The 16,275-nt window shown below is 38.0% G+C and overlaps 1 protein-coding gene across 21 annotated transcripts in view; it reads left to right on the top strand.

Annotated features, from left to right (window-relative positions):
• Window positions 1-16,275, top strand: part of Kmt2c (lysine methyltransferase 2C) — a 239,306-nt gene that overhangs the window by 195,197 nt on the left and 27,834 nt on the right. For 20 of the 21 annotated variants that reach the window (XM_063250791.1, XM_063250795.1, XM_063250781.1 and 17 more), the window contains 9 exons: window positions 1,641-1,770; window positions 1,969-2,183; window positions 4,008-4,081; window positions 5,405-5,587; window positions 5,973-7,889; window positions 8,466-8,758; window positions 9,895-11,726; window positions 12,894-13,005; window positions 15,369-15,447. In XM_063250791.1, the coding sequence (XP_063106861.1) occupies window positions 1,641-1,770; window positions 1,969-2,183; window positions 4,008-4,081; window positions 5,405-5,587; window positions 5,973-7,889; window positions 8,466-8,758; window positions 9,895-11,726; window positions 12,894-13,005; window positions 15,369-15,447 (4,835 nt within the window). The remainder of the gene's footprint in view (window positions 1-1,640; window positions 1,771-1,968; window positions 2,184-4,007; window positions 4,082-5,404; window positions 5,588-5,972; window positions 7,890-8,465; window positions 8,759-9,894; window positions 11,727-12,893; window positions 13,006-15,368; window positions 15,448-16,275) is intronic. The other variant, XM_063250786.1, reaches the window with a different exon arrangement.

Below are 16,275 nucleotides of genomic sequence, written 5' to 3'. Positions count from 1 at the left end.
GTAAGTCTAATTAGGTATCTCAGACAGACTTGAAGAAAAAAAGAAAGACTACCTCTTTGTTAAATTAATAATGAAAGAAAGATACTTCATATGTCACTTCTCTTTCCTTGAACATGATGTTTTAACATCTCTGGATCTTTTTCTTAAATGGGTGAGCTATTTTATTGGACTATTGTGAGTATACAAAGTTAATCCATGTAAAGCATTTAGAGCATTGCTGAGATATGGTAAAATACTTAACAATAGCTACAGTATTGTCACTAGGAAAAAGTTCCAATAATAATGTAATTACAATAGGTAGTACTGATAGTTCTGTGATAGATCATGGTTTTTTTTTTTTTTTTTTTGACCAATAAAGCAGCTTTGATTTACTCAGTTACACAAAAAGGCCCTCAGTAGTTTTCACTAAGACCTTAGCATCTTTTATGGAACTCATTTTTCACTGAAGGTGAAAATGGATGCCTCATTCTGTTTTGAATAAATGCAGAAATTGCTTTCCTGCAATCCCAGCATACTGGGAGACTGAAGCAAGAGAGTTCCACGTGTGAGCCTAGTGTGGCCAGTTAGTGACTTAGCAAGATCCTATCTTAAAAGGAGGTGAGAAGTATCGGGGGATGTATGTAGTTCAATTATAGCAGTGGCTCTGGGTTCAGTCCCCAGTAACCCTCCAAAAAACGGTGCAACAGAAACCTTACCCAATAATCCTTCCAGGATATTTGTGTGTAATGTTAGTTATTGTGAAATCCTAATCTAGTGTGTCCAGGCCTGGTGTTTAGGAGAATAAGACCTATGTTAGAGGTCCTTAGGAGAAAATCCTGAAAACGTGTGTGTGATTAACTTCACTTTCTTCATACATGCATTGGAGCCATGCCCATTCGCATTATAACGTTCAGAGGATCTGATTATGCATTGGGAAACGTTACACTTGGAAGACATGGCTCTTTGAAAGTGCACAGAAAGTTTCTATTTGATTTTTTTTTTTCTTCTGGAATGCTGCTTTAACAAGGACTGTTTATTTCCAAGTAGTTTAGACAACTAGGTAATTACAGTGAAGAGGCTGTGGGAAAACATGAACTGATCTTACCGTTGGCCTAACAGATATTTAGAAAGACAATGATAAGATATTTAAGGCTCATGAAGAAGTGGAGATTTTAAAAAAAACTTTTAAGAGGTTGATCTGCCAGTAATGAAAATTAAGCAAAAACCGGTTCATTCTTCTTGTTGTTAATATGTAATGAACATTTACTATATACCAAGCAGTATGCTTAGTGTAATACACACATTGTCTCAGCTGATATAACAATACCTTCATTTTACAAGATCACACGGAAATCAATTCAAGTTAAGGTTCAGACCCTAGGGCTGGGGATTTAGCTCAGTGGCGTGAGAGCCCGTTGGCAAACAGGAAGTTGTGAGTTCGATCTCTGACACCAAAAAAAAAAAAATATCAGAGAAAGATCCAGACCCTAGGCTGTTGTATTCCAAAGTCATAGATAAACCAAGTCATTCTGCAAGTATTATTTTAAAGTACAATACTGAAAAAAAATCTCTTTAACGTTTAAAGTTTTTATTTACAAGTGTTTCAGTTATTTGTGCTTCATGAATAACCTGTAAACTGATTCACTCTTTGTCCTCTTAAGATGTTTTTTCACGAATGCCACTCATGAATGGCCTTATTGGACCCAGTCCTCATCTACCACATAATTCTTTGCCTCCTGGAAGTGGATTAGGAACATTTTCAGCTATACAATCCCACTATACTGATGCCAGGTACTTAAAAATCTGAATTTATATTAATTATTGTTTTTAGTCTTTTAAAATTACAGGTGCATATTTGTAATTTTTTGCTACGAATTGTGAAATATTTCTTATAACTACTTTGTAGTAAATTTTAATGAAAGTGATACTTGAGCATAGTATGAGAAAGTTACTTTTGTTTATGAAGTGACAGTGTTCGTTTATTGCCAGGGATAAAAATGCAGCATTTAATCCAATAACAAATGACCCTAACAGCTCGTGGACACCATCAGCTCCCTCTGTGGAAGGAGAAAACGATACAATGTCAAATGCCCAGAGGAGCACTCTGAAATGGGAGAAAGAGGAGGCTCTGGGTGAAATGGCAACTGTAGCGCCTGTTCTTTACACCAATATTAATTTCCCCAATTTAAAGGTCGAGTTCCCAGGTAAGTCTTGGATGTAGTACCTGTTTTGTTTTGTTTGTTTTGTTTTTTGAGATGAGGTCTTGCTGTGTAGTTCAAGCTGGCCTTGTGTAATGATTTTTTTAAGCTGCAGTTTGATCTGGTCTAATTGACTCTGCAAAGTGAAGATTTTCTAGAACAGAAACTTGTCATTTAATTGACAATGTAAAGCTACATCAGACTCAGGTGTAAGGGACTGGCACTAAGACTGACTCTGTCCTCTCTCGTTTCCCTCTCACTATGACATCTAACTGTTTCCACTGCATGTGTGAAAACAGCACGAGATGGAATAGTAGTGTTTTTGAAATTCTAACCAGAGGATGACATTCTGTATTAATGAATTGTTATTTGTTGAATATTTCCAAATGATATGGTTGCGTTATTTCAAGTTGTTGTCCGACAAACCAGGATTTAAAATTCTGTTAAAATATAACTTGTAGTTTTCCAGCCGTCTGTCAGCACAGAAGCTCTTTACAGATATATGAGGTGTGTCTACAAGGAGGGTTGCATACGATGCCCCTTGATTGTTGGTACCTTTTTGTGATGACTCCCTTGGTTACTTTATTCACTATGTAGAGAAGTAAATTAAATGCTAACATACCTAATAATAGAATAATCAGTGGTTTAATGCAGGGGTGCCTATTAAAAGCAATATTCCTATTCATCAACTGCCTTTTTTAAAAATACCACTTATGTTTATTGTTTACAGGTGAGCAAATATGGTTGTCATTTTGTGTCAGCATAAATTGTCCTTATAGAAAAATATGTACAAATATATGTAATTTTATATATGTAAGTTTTTGAGTAACTTTACTTTGTTCAAGTACCAAATGAAATACCATGTTAATCTGTTGATCTGTCACTTGATTTCCATTTTCACTGGCTTTTTGGAAACTTTATATACCGTCATGACACTGAATCTTGTAGAAGAGTCTAAAATAATTATCTTTCTGTGTTTTGTTGTATACATTGGTGTTAAGATGTTTACTTAATATAATTGTTTCCTTAAAGTCAAATTGAAGGACGTCTGTTAAGTGTAAACCATTCACCAATTCTTGTATGGCGGTAGTATTTCATATAGTTACAGGAATTTTTCATATGTGGCTTAAGTTTTTTTGGCTAAAGTTTTACAGTTAATGCAAGCCATGTTGTTAATAAGACAACGCCTCATTCAGAAAATGCTTTGTTTGCCTCCTTTATGGCAGACATATTGTCTATGTAAATTACTCAATTTATTACTGTCTGAGGACGCCTGATCTGAAACGCTTGGAACCAGGAATTTTTCAGCTTTTAGAATATTTACATATACATACAGATTAAGATTGTCTCAAGGATATCTTCGGGATGGGATCCACATCTAAATATGAAATTCATTTACACCTCATACACATAGCTTGAAGGTAATTTTACACAGTATTTTTTATTAATGTAGTTTTTATTAGTACTGTTTACAATACATAATCACTACATTTATTATGAGGAGTTTGTACACATACACAGCACATCCCAGCTCTTGTTTGTTTTTTGGGATTTTTTTTTCCTCTTCCCCTCCCATCCCATTTTAAATGTACCTACTTTGTTTGTGTGCCCTCTCATGCAAAATCAACTATGGAGTTTTCCACTTATGGTGATTGCTGACATGCAGAGTTGTGAATTTTGGAAAGTTTCAGAGTTTGGTTTCTGTGTTAGGGATGGCCAGCCTACAACATCATGCAAATAACCTTCTTGCAAGAATAACTGGCATGGCTGGTCTGTGTTTATTGTTCCGTTGTTACCATGTGTAAGAAAACCATATGTATTTTTTTGCAGACTGGACTACTCGAGTGAAGCAAATTGCTAAGTTGTGGAGAAAAGCAAGCTCTCAGGAAAGAGCACCATATGTGGTATTTAAACAAACTCCTATGTTTGAAATCTTTAAACATTGTTTAAACCTTAGTTTTATTGTCTTAGGCTGTTTCATAGATTTTCTATTTGTGGAAAATGCTAGTTGGTATTTGCACAACTAACACGTAGCGTTACTATATAGTGGTATCTTGATAAGGAATGTGACATTTTTATAAGCTAGTGAACAAACCAGAATACTGAGTGTTGACATCAGTTTTAAGGCTGTATTTAATTTCATTTTAGATTATTTTATCTTTTTAGCAAAAATGACTAAATTTGGGCAGTGAATTAAAATGCCTGTTTCTTTCACAATAAATTTGCTATTGTAAGGTTTACTAAAGAATTTTCTGAATCTTGAGAGATACATATTGGACACCTTTAAGGGGCTTTTAAAACATGATCTAGCTGAGAATTATTAGGGAGTTTTGTAAGAGTCACAGTTCAGGTGGTGAATTATTTTTTTTCCCAAAAAGAAGTTGTGAGGTGGAATCAAATTCTTGGCTTCCATTGTAAATCACATTAAATCAACATTATTTTTTTGAGAATTACTTAGTTATTTTCCACTAACTTTCCGTTGTACCTAATTTTTGGTTCAATGATTACTTTGGTTAAAGCATGTTTAGAGAGAACATATATGAGGTGTGATCAAAATATACAATGAGTGTTTAAATTTAAAATAGTCATTACAGTAAAAGACACATTGCCATTAATTCCCATTAGAATAGTTAAAATACTCTTCTTCACTTGTCATTCTTGGCAATGTGTCTTTTACTTTAATAAGTTTTAAAAATCGTGGGCATTCATCATATTTTGACCATATTTTGTGTATATATATGTATTTGTGTCTGTGTGCCATTTTGTTTTTGTTATGATTTAATAAAGTAATGATAGGATATTTTTAGTGTTTCTCAATGATTTTTAATTCTAAGTTTCAGGTGTCTAGTTTTATTAACTTGAAGATTGATGTAATATTTTCTTTTTCTCTAAATTGAGAAGCATGTTAATTCTTCTAAGAATGTATTAGAGAATTAGAATTTAAAAATTAGACTGCAGCTGGGATCTTGTAGGCTAAATTCAGATATATAGCCAGAAATATCCTCTGTAGATAGAAGCATCTCAGTGATCGGACATATGCTTGAAAGAACATGGACAAGTATCCAGATCCTTGCTTATAGGAAGTGTAAATTTTAAATAATAATATATCAACTATTTTCAATTACTTAACCTAGATATTTTCTTGCTCTTGTATGACAGAGTTCAGCATAATTTTGATTCCTAAAACACATTCTCATATACTGATAATTTTTCTCTTTTTGTTAAAGCAAAAAGCCAGAGATAACAGAGCTGCTTTACGTATTAATAAAGTTCAGATGTCAAACGATTCCATGAAAAGGCAGCAACAGCAAGATAGCACTGATTCCAGCTCTCGAATTGATTCAGATCTTTTTAAAGATCCATTAAAGCAAAGAGAATCGGAACATGAACAAGAATGGAAATTTAGACAGGTAGGAGGTCTTTTTTTCTCAGTGATTTTCTCTTTTAAAATTGTATTTTTGCTTTTTGAGAAGGGGTCATTTTATGTCATTTTATAATTATTCTTGATAGAACATGAAAAAGTGACTTGCAATAGGTTTGTTTCCCTTTTTAGTAAAATAGATTAGTTTGAAAAGTTGATTGAAATATTATGAATAATACATTGCCCTGGGCATAAATTGTGCATACTGTGATGAATAATGACTGCTTTTTAAAAAGAATTTATAATCTAATATGGAAACAATCTGGTAGCTGTTGACATCAGATTAATTCTATGTTGACTTCTCCCCCCATGATAGTTATTTTCTTTTTGACCATATTATTGGTTTTTTTTTTTTTTTTTTCCTATTTTAATAGCAAATGCGTCAGAAAAGCAAGCAGCAAGCTAAGATTGAAGCTACACAGAAGCTAGAACAGGTCAAAAATGAGCAGCAGCAGCAGCAACAACAACAGCAACAGCAGCAGCAACAGCAACAGCAACAGCAACATGGTTCTCAGCACCTTCTTATGCCCTCTGGTTCTGATACACCAAGTAGTGGGGTACAGAGTCCCTTAACACCTCAGCCTAGTAATGGAAATATGTCTCCTGCTCAGACATTCCATAAAGACCTGTTCTCTAAACAGCAACCCAGTGCCCCGGCTTCTGCATCTTCAGATGCTGTGTTTGTCAAGCCACAGGCTCCACCTCCTCCTTCTACCACATCCCGAGTTCCTGTTCAGGATGGCCTATCTCAGTCTCAGATGTCTCAACCACATTCTCCACAGATGTTTTCACCTGGATCTTCTAATTCTCGACCTCCATCTCCAATTGATCCCTATGCAAAAATGGTTGGTACCCCTAGACCCCCTCCAGGGGGCCATAGCTTTTGCAGAAGAAATTCTGTTGCTCCAGTGGAAAACTGTGTGCCTTTATCATCAGTACCAAGGCCCATTCAGATGAGTGAGACACCAGCCAACAGGCCTTCCCCAAGCAGAGACTTATGTTCTTCCTCCACGACAAATAATGACCCCTATGCAAAACCTCCAGACACGCCTAGGCCTATGGTGACAGATCAGTTTCCCAAACCTTTGGGCTTGCCCCGGTCTCCTATGGTTTCAGAACAAACTGCAAAAGGTCCTCCAGCAGCTGGAACTGGTGATCACTTTACTAAACCATCTCCTCGGGGAGATACTTTCCAAAGACAGCGGATACCTGATCCATATGCACGACCGTTGTTGGCGTCTGCCCCTGCTGATAGTAGCTCTGGACCTTTTAAGACTCCCTTGCACCCTCCACCATCCTCTCAGGATCCTTATGGATCCATGTCACAGGCATCAAGGCGATTGTCTGTTGACACTTACGAAAGGCCTCCTTTGACACCAAGACCTGTGGATAATTTTCCTCATAGTCAGTCAAATGATCCGTATAGTCAGCCTCCCCACATCCCACATCCAGCAATGAATGAATCTTTTGCCCATTCTTCAAGGGCTTTTTCTCAACCTGGAACCATTTCAAGATCAGCACCTCAGGATCCATATTCCCAACCTCCAGGAACACCACGACCTGTGGTAGATTCTTATTCCCAGCCCTCAGGAACAACTCGATCCAATCTGGACCCTTATTCCCAACCACCTGGAACTCCTCGGCCTACCACTGTTGATCCATATAGTCAACAGCCACCAACCCCCAGGCCTTCTATACAGACAGACATGTTTGTTACTTCTGCAGCTAATCAAAGGCACTCTGATCCATATTCTCATCCTCCCGGGACTCCAAGACCTGGAATTTCTACTCCCTATTCTCAACCACCAGCAACACCAAGACCAAGAACTTCAGAGGGTTTTACCAGGCCATCTGGTGCAAGACCAGCTCTTGTGCCAAACCGGGACCCTTTCTTGCAGGCAGCACAACACCGAGCACCTGCTTTACCTAGCTCTTTGGTGAGGCCACCTGATATGTGCTCTCAGACACCAAGGCCACCTGGCTCTGGCCTTCCAGACACATTCAGCCGTGTCTCCCCATCCGCTGCTCGTGATCCCTATGATCAACCACCAATGACTCCAAGATCTCAGTCTGACTCTTTTGGAAGCAGCCAAGTTACTCGTGACATCACTGACCAGGCAGGGGCTGGTCCAGAGGAAGGTTTCAACACCTCTGCAAACTCGGCTGTGAGTTCCCAGGGCCCACAGTTCTCCAGCATTGCCCAGGCTCCTGGGCCTGTGTCAACTTCAGGAGGAACTGACACCCAGAACACTGTGAATATGTCTCAAGCAGATACAGAGAAACTGAGACAGGTGAACATAGGGCTTGTCTTTAGATATTTTTTAAGTGTATTATTTGTGGAAGCTGTTCATTTAATCAAAGAGTAGGAAAAATAAAATTGATAAAATTAATACCAGTTGAGTTGGATTTAATTGTTTTCTAATTCTAGTCTTGAAATTGTTTCAGTTTCATTATCATTGTATGCCAAAGAGAAGGTCTTCCTTCTTTATTTCTTCCATTCTTTATTCTTCCATTCTTTATTTCTTTATTTATTTTTATAATTTATCAAGTAGTTAAGAGATTCCTACTAATGTGAACCACTGTTGGTACATACATGACTTTTCCATCGCCCAGATTGATGAAATTTCCTGTTTTGCCCTATAGGACAGTCATGCATGTACCATCAGTGTTTCAAAGCTGCCCAGAAGCGAGAGATAAGAATTGCAGTCCAACTGTCATTGTGAATGTGTTAAATGTAAGAAGTATTTTATCAAGTTTTGAAAGGTTTTGATAGTTTAAACATTACTGGTAACCATGTAATAAACTCATTAGGATTTTAAAAGCTACTGGTAGTCAGAAATTAGTGACTTTTATTTCTTCCCATGTAGCGACAGAAGCTAAGAGAAATCATTCTCCAGCAACAGCAGCAGAAGAAGATTGCTAGTCGCCAGGAAAAAGGGCCTCAGGACACACCAGCAGTGCCTCACCCAGTGCCCCTTCCGAATTGGCAGCCAGAGAGCATCAGCCAGGCCTTCAGTCGACCTCCTCCTCCCTATCCTGGGAACATCCGATCGCCCATGGTCCCCCTTCCTGGACCTAGATACGCTGTTTTCCCCAAAGATCAGCGTGGTCCCTATCCTCCCGATGTTGCTGGTATGGGGATGAGACCTCATGGATTTAGGTAATCCTTTTCATTTCCTGCCAGGAGTCAGCGTCATCTCTGGGTAGCTCTAAACCACTGGTGGTACACCCATAGGATAACATAGGAAATCCCATTAAATTGCTGATTAAAAAAAAGCAACTGATAAACTTACTATTAATGAAAGAGATGATACTTTTTTATACTTGTTTCTCCTCCTGAGATGCTATTTTCTACTAATGATAGGTCATGGATTTTTTTTCTGTCTCTAAGTACTGTAAACATACACTATTTGTTATTGTTTCCTGTATTACTTGCCACCACAATGATGTAGTTTATCCTGTGAGTCACGTCTCATTCTCCAAAATGTAGCTACACACAGAGCCTCTTGTGATGACAAGACTTGACTTCTCCCAAAATTCTACTCTTTAAGTTTATAAAGTATTTGTGAAGCATTCCAAATTGAAAGGAGATTGTCAGTATGCGATTGTAAAGATAACAGTATTGTAAAGTTAGCAGTAATGTCTTAAGACCATATTTCCTATATGAGGTGGCTAGTACAAAGGTCAAAGCCAAACTTTCCGTACCTATAATGAGAAAGTTCTTCAAAATATACTCTTTATAAGGTGTGTGTTTTAATCTTATTGCCTGTATCTTGTATTCTTACCCTAGTTTTCTCTTTTTCTTCAGCATTAGTGTATAATTGCATATTTCTTTGTAAGCTGCCCATAATTAGAGAATGAGATACATAAACCATCATCTTCCTAGCAATATACTTGTGTATTTAATCTGTATAGGTGATACTTAACCTTCATCTGTTCTAACACTCATTGCCTTCAAGCAAGTAATATACCCGTATACCACACTCATGTCTTCATATTCTCATGTATTGAGACCTACAGTATCCCTTTTTCATATAAGTCTCCCCAGATTAGCCTGCTCCATACATAGTTCCTAAGTACAGAAAAAAAGAAATAGGCCCTTACTGTAAAACTCTAGTAGTTTTGTTCCTACTTCCAGGCAGTCTATTCCACAGGCACTTTCTTTGCTCACGTTACCTAAATCCTTACATTTGGCAACCATATTTTTTTTATTTGTGGTCTAAAACTCATTTTATGTTTCTCATCCTCATTTTAAACTCAGCATAATACTTAACCATTTACTCTTTTTGTTTTTAGATTTGGATTTTCAGGAAGTAGTCATGGTACCATGTCAGGTCAGGACCGCTTCCTTGTACCTCCTCAGCAAATACAAGGATCTGGAATTCCTCCACACCTGAGAAGATCAGTATCTGTAGAAATGCCTAGACCTTTAAATAACTCACAGATGAACAATCCAGTTGGACTTCCTCAGCACTTTCCACCACAGAGCCTGCCAGTTCAGCAGCATAACATACTGGGCCAAGCATTTATTGAACTGAGGCACAGGGCCCCAGATGGAAGGCCACAGCATCCCTTCCCTACAACTCCTGGCAATGTTATAGAGGCACCGTCTCATCCAAGGCATGGAAACTTCATTCCCCGGCCAGACTTCCCGGGCCTAAAACACACAGAACCCATGAGACGGCCTCACCAGGGTCTACCTAGTCAGCTCTCTATGCATCCAAATTTGGAACAGGTACCATCTCAGCAAGAACAAGGGCATCCTCTCCATGCATCTTCTGTGGTCATGAGGCATATGAGTCATTCCTTAGGTACTGGATTTTCTGAGGCTCCTTTGTCAACATCTGTGTCTGCTGAAGCAGCACCTGATAATTTACAGATAACCAGCCAGGCTTCTGATAGTCTGGAAGAAAAGCTGGACTCTGATGACCCTTCTGTGAAAGACCTGGATGTTAAAGACCTTGAGGGGGTTGAAGTCAAAGATTTGGATGATGAAGATCTTGAAAATTTAAATTTAGACACAGAGGATGGCAAGGGAGATGAGTTAGATACTTTAGATAATTTAGAAACCAATGATCCTAACCTAGATGACCTCTTAAGGTCAGGAGAGTTTGATATCATTGCATACACAGATCCAGAGCTTGACCTGGGAGACAAGAAAAGTATGTTTAATGAGGAACTTGACCTTAATGTTCCAATTGATGATAAGTTAGATAATCAGTGTGTGTCTGTTGAACCCCCCCAAAAAGAGCAAGAAGACAAAATTGTGGTTCTGTCTGAGAATCATTTGCCACAGAAAAAATCCAACATTGTCAGTGAGATAAAAACAGAAGTCCTGTCTCCAGATTCTAAAGAAGAAGCCAAATGTGAAACTGAAAAAAATGAGAAAAGTGATGAGATTGGAGATCATGTTGAGCCTCCTTGCACTCAGGCTTCTGCTCACACAGACCTAAGTGATGGGGAAAAGGCTTGTTTGCCACCTTGTGAACCAGAGCTACTTGAGAAAAGAGCTAATAGAGAAACTGATGATTCTAGTGCAAGTATCATTCAAGGATCCACTCCACTGGCTGCTCAAGATATAGTGAACTCTTGTGACATAACTGGATCAACTCCAGTCCTCTCAAGCTTACTTGCCAGTGAAAAATCTGACAGTTCAGACAACAGGTCCTTGGGATCTCCCCCACCAACTGTGCCAGCCTCACCATCCAACCATGTATCGAGTTTGCCTTCTGCTTTAATGGCACCACCTGGCCCTGTTTTGGACAATGCCATGAATTCTAATGTCACAGTAGTCTCCAGGGTAAACCATACTTTTTCTCAGGGTGTGCAGGTAAATCCAGGATTCATTCAGGGACAGTCAACAGTTAACCACAGTTTGGGGAAAGGAAAGCCTACAAATCAGTGTGCCCCTGTCACAAGTCAGTCTGGTTCCAGTGCCATATCTGGATCCCAACAGCTGATGATGCCTCAAACATTAGGCCATCAGAATAGAGAACGGCCTCTCCTTTTGGAAGAGCAGCCACTGCTGCTACAAGATCTTTTGGATCAAGAAAGGCAAGAACAGCAGCAGCAAAGACAGATGCAAGCCATGATTCGTCAGCGATCAGAGCCATTCTTCCCCAATATTGGTAGGAATTCCCTTCCTGGGTCTCTAACAGAGTACTATGACCCTGATGGTGACATGTGATGTGCTTGTAACAGTTCATTATTTAACATATTTTTGGAATAGTGCACTGATAGGATATTTCTGTTCCTCCTGGAACTTTACATTGAGTTTTAGATTTCTTCTAGGTAAATTAGGAGATTCAAAACTAAGCTGTAAAATTCATCCAATTCCATTATTTGCTATCATTTAATAGAAATATAGATCCTTCATTTTACTTTTAGCAATGATTTGTTTCTATTTTCAGTCATGAAAAGATAAATTTAAGAAAATTTTTATTGAAGTAAAACTTCTTGCTGTCTTTTTGTGTATAGCAAATATTTGGCATGTTTTTCCATGCAAGTCTCTTATATTTTAAAAGCAACCACTAAAGCTATGCAGTCACAACTCCTCAATGCCTCTGAATATAGGAATTAACAGAAGGCACCTGTGAGGAATGCTGTCTTTCAAGTGAAGTAATGTTATGTTCTATATGTTACCAGTTTTATCATACTGATCTTTTTCCCCACTTGTATGCCAAGGTGGTTTCTCAGTACCTTTGTGAGGTTATACCTCAAAACTTTGGTAACTTTTCACTTAATGCGTGAGCTAGGTAGCTAGGTATGGTGGCACATACCTGTATGCCAGCACTTGGGAGGCTGAGGCAGGAAGAATGTTGTAAGTTCAGAACCAGCCTGGGCTACAAAGTGAGCTTAAGGACAGCCTGAACTGCATAGTGAGACCCTGTCTCAAAAGGACTCTCCTGCAAAAACAAAAACAAAAACAAAAAAACCTAATTTAGTGAAATTCCTAAGTATTGGGAATAACTACAGAATCTCATTCCTGCCATTACATTGCTGAAGAAACTATTTCCATTAGCATTGCATAAATTTGAGTGGAAGGGAGACCTTTTATTTTAATTTTTCAAGACTGAGTATTAAAGCCTGCTTCAGTTATGAACTGTTGAGATTAAATGTAGGATAAGATTGTTTCCATCTCACAATTCCCTTATGTAGTAGAATAATGTACATGTAATGATTATTGAATAATGAAATGTAAGTTAGGAAATTATATTTGTGATCCACCTATACACTAGTGTACTATGAGCCAAGTATGATGAGATAAGTAACTTTAAAATATGTTTTCTCTTCAGATTTTGATGCAATTACAGATCCTATCATGAAAGCCAAAATGGTGGCCCTTAAAGGCATCAATAAAGTGATGGCACAGAACAACCTGGGCATGCCGCCCATGGTGATGAGCAGGTGGGTGGGCACGTTCATTGTGGGTACAGACATGTGTGTGTATTACCGCTCCTAGAGCTCACAGAAACATGAGGACCTGTATTCTAGCCAAACATAGAAAGTGAAATTGGTTGTGGTATCAGATATAATCAAATGTTAAGTGTGACACGCATGTAAGGAGTTAATTTTCATGAAGTAAAAGTAAGCTCAATAAAACACCATCGAAGGGGCTGGGGATTTAGCTCATCAGCATAAGTGCCTGCCTTGCAAGCAGGCAGTCGTGAGTTCGATCCCCAGTACTGATAAAAAGGAAAAAAACAAACAAACAAAAAAAAAAAAAACACCATCAGAAGGTAGTAACGTGTAAGTGCATATAAGTATTCCAATCAGGAGTAGACATGTAAGTGCATTCTTTTCTTTTCTTTTCTTTTCTTTTCTTTTCTTTTCTTTTCTTTTCTTTTCTTTTCTTTTCAGAATTGTTAAATGTTGGGCTGGGGATTTAGCTCGGTGGCTCAAGCACTTGCTTGGTAAGCACAAGGTCAAGGTCGTGCATTTAATCCCTGGTTCAAAAATAAAAGAATCGTTACTGTTAAGAGATTAAGTGACTAAGGCAACTGAATTCATTTCTAAAATAAAATATCCCCAAACTGATTTTTAGTTTTGTTTTTGCTTTTAAATTTTTTTATTTTGAAGATTGTAAAATCCAGCAAAACAAGACAGAACAAATCAAGACAGTGCAGCAGAATTGGTACGGAACTTCAGAGCAGAATACCAGGAAAACAGTAGCTACCATAGTATATCTTGTTATCTTCACAATAGTTGTCTATTCCATCAGGTGTAACAAAATCAAACCAAAAACAGAATACTATAAAACCAGTCAAAACAGAATATTGAATAAAACAAAGCAAAACAGTGAAAACAGTATTGGCCTTCAAAGACAAGAGAGAAGGAAATCCCTCATATTTGCTAAATTGCATCCTGTCATCCTCCCAAGAGATGCCCAGACCTCTGGTCCCAGGCTTGATTTCTTGGTTGGTCCTCCAAGTCCTAGCATGGCTGATTCTCCCCAAACTGATTTTGTATCAGAAAATAAAGTTAATAGAAGTAGATAAAGTGACAGCTGGATGGTAGGAGGTGGAGAATTTATAAGTCTTCACACCAAGCAGGGGGAAAACACATTAAAGAAGGGTATAAGAGGTACTAGTAATTATGAAATTAAAGAACTTATGACTCCTAAGAACATCAACCACAAGAAAGTGTTTCTTCAGTTTAGATTGTAGAATTGTGTGTTCATTTTTTAAAATGCATATTTCTTAGCTCTATTAGAGACTTACTAAATCAAAACATGTAGGAATGGTGCCTGCATATCTGTATTTTTTAGGGAGCATCATGAATGATTCTTAGGTAAATTATGTGAGAACCTTGGTCTATGCAGTAAGCATGAATCCTAAATTTAACCTAATTATGTTGAGTTTTTTAATAAATGTGAGTTTTTACAAGCCTACCTTTATGTTAGACAGTACTCAGCAGATACTATGAATATAATTTTTATCATATCTTGTAAAGACACAAGAGAAGGCTCCCAGCACCTGATACTCGTAGGGCATATACCTTGCTGTCAGATGTATACTGGTGTATCGGTCCTTTGAGGGCCCCCGAGTGTGTCATTGAAGAGGTAGTGATAGTCCCTTCTGAGACCGATAGTGAGCAGCATCTGGATTGAAATACAGCAGTTCCAGACCAGAGGTATAGCAACAGCAGGGTAATAAATGACTCATAACCATGCATAAGAAAAACGTTAAAGCACAAAACATTATTAAAAATGTACAGCAAAACATATTAAAAACTTAGCAAGTAGTTTTAACCATACAGCTAGGTCAGTCACCAATTTAGATTTTGCTTTATTATTATATATAAAGATGTATGTGACTTCTTGAGTTACGTCTTTTGCTTTTAGAACTAAAAGAGCTAAGCTTCAGATTTCTTTAATTTATATAATAAAGTTAAATCTCACTATTGTTTTTTAGCCTAGAGACTTGAAGTATTTCACTTTAAAGCTAGGTAAAGAATCCAGCCTCTCAAGTTAGCTTAAGTGACTTCTCCTCATAGCCTTGCGTTGGTTCTTGTGAGGGAATTACTTAATCCCTCTGAACCTCTCTGTCCTCCCAGGTGAATGGTGTGCCAGCAGGCATGAAGGCTGCACTTCATGGAGGGAGGAGGGGTAAGGCTGCTGGGAAGGAGAGTGGGCTGTAAAGACTGCTCTTGATAAGGAGGGCCTTGCCACTGCTACTACTAGTCTCTTCGCTGGAAGAGAAAATCATTCGTGTCTAATCATTTTGTGTACATGGTCACCATCTGATACTCTGGGCTTTTTTATCTCACAGATTCCCCTTCATGGGCCCAGCAACAGCCGGAGCACAGAACAGTGAAGGCCAGACACCCATGCCGCAGACTGTCACTCAGGTAACACTGCTCCTGTCAGTCACCCTGGGGCATGCTGTCCTGTTTCCCACCAACCAGTCTTGTAGGGAGGCCCCTTACAGGAAGGAACAGCAGCCCCAGGAGCTTGCCACAGTATGCTGTCAGTGCAGCAGAAGTAAAGATGTTTTACTGCTTTTTAAACAAAGGGCAGGAGCCAGGGATTTAGCTCAGCAGCATAAGCGCTTGCCTTGCAAGCATGTGGTCATGAGTTTGATCCCCAGTACCAGAAAATGAAATGAAATAAACAGGAGGCAAACTGAAGCTAAAAAAAAATTGGCTATAATTCCTGAAAATGACCTGTGCAAAAAAAAAATTGGCTATAATTCCTGAAAATGACCTGTGCACTTAAAGGTAGAAAGTCACTTGGAGGAAACCAAATGCTTAAGGCTTCTGGTTTTTCTTTCTTTCTTTTATTCATTCATTCATTCATTCATTCATCCATCCATCCATCCTCCAGAAAGACATTTCATGTTCTGTAGTTTGAAATTAATTCATTAAACTGCCAGACTCAATAGAAAATAATGTCTATAGTTACTATTTAGATATGTGTAGTCATATTCTGCTTATTATTTGGCATAACTTAGTTTTTTGAATATTCACCATTTATAAGCAGTGCTAATATGCTATATTCTTTGTATTAAGTGATGTCTAGGAAAATAGAAATGCTCTTTTCATATATTTCTGTAATGATTTTTTAAAAAATATCTTCCTAGAATAAAGTGCTACTTCCTATATATCTTTTTTGAAATTTTCTTTTACTCTGCCAGTTAAACTTTAGACATAATGCTTAAAGAGAGGCATCGTTTGACA

Source organism: Cavia porcellus, unplaced genomic scaffold (assembly GCF_034190915.1).
Source record: "Cavia porcellus strain 051 isolate PalLab524CR breed Dunkin Hartley unplaced genomic scaffold, mCavPor4.1 scaffold_6, whole genome shotgun sequence".
In the NCBI taxonomy this organism is placed as follows: Eukaryota; Metazoa; Chordata; class Mammalia; order Rodentia; family Caviidae; genus Cavia; species Cavia porcellus.
Note: the sequence above shows the minus strand (reverse complement) of the source record. Positions and strands in the feature narration are given on the sequence as shown.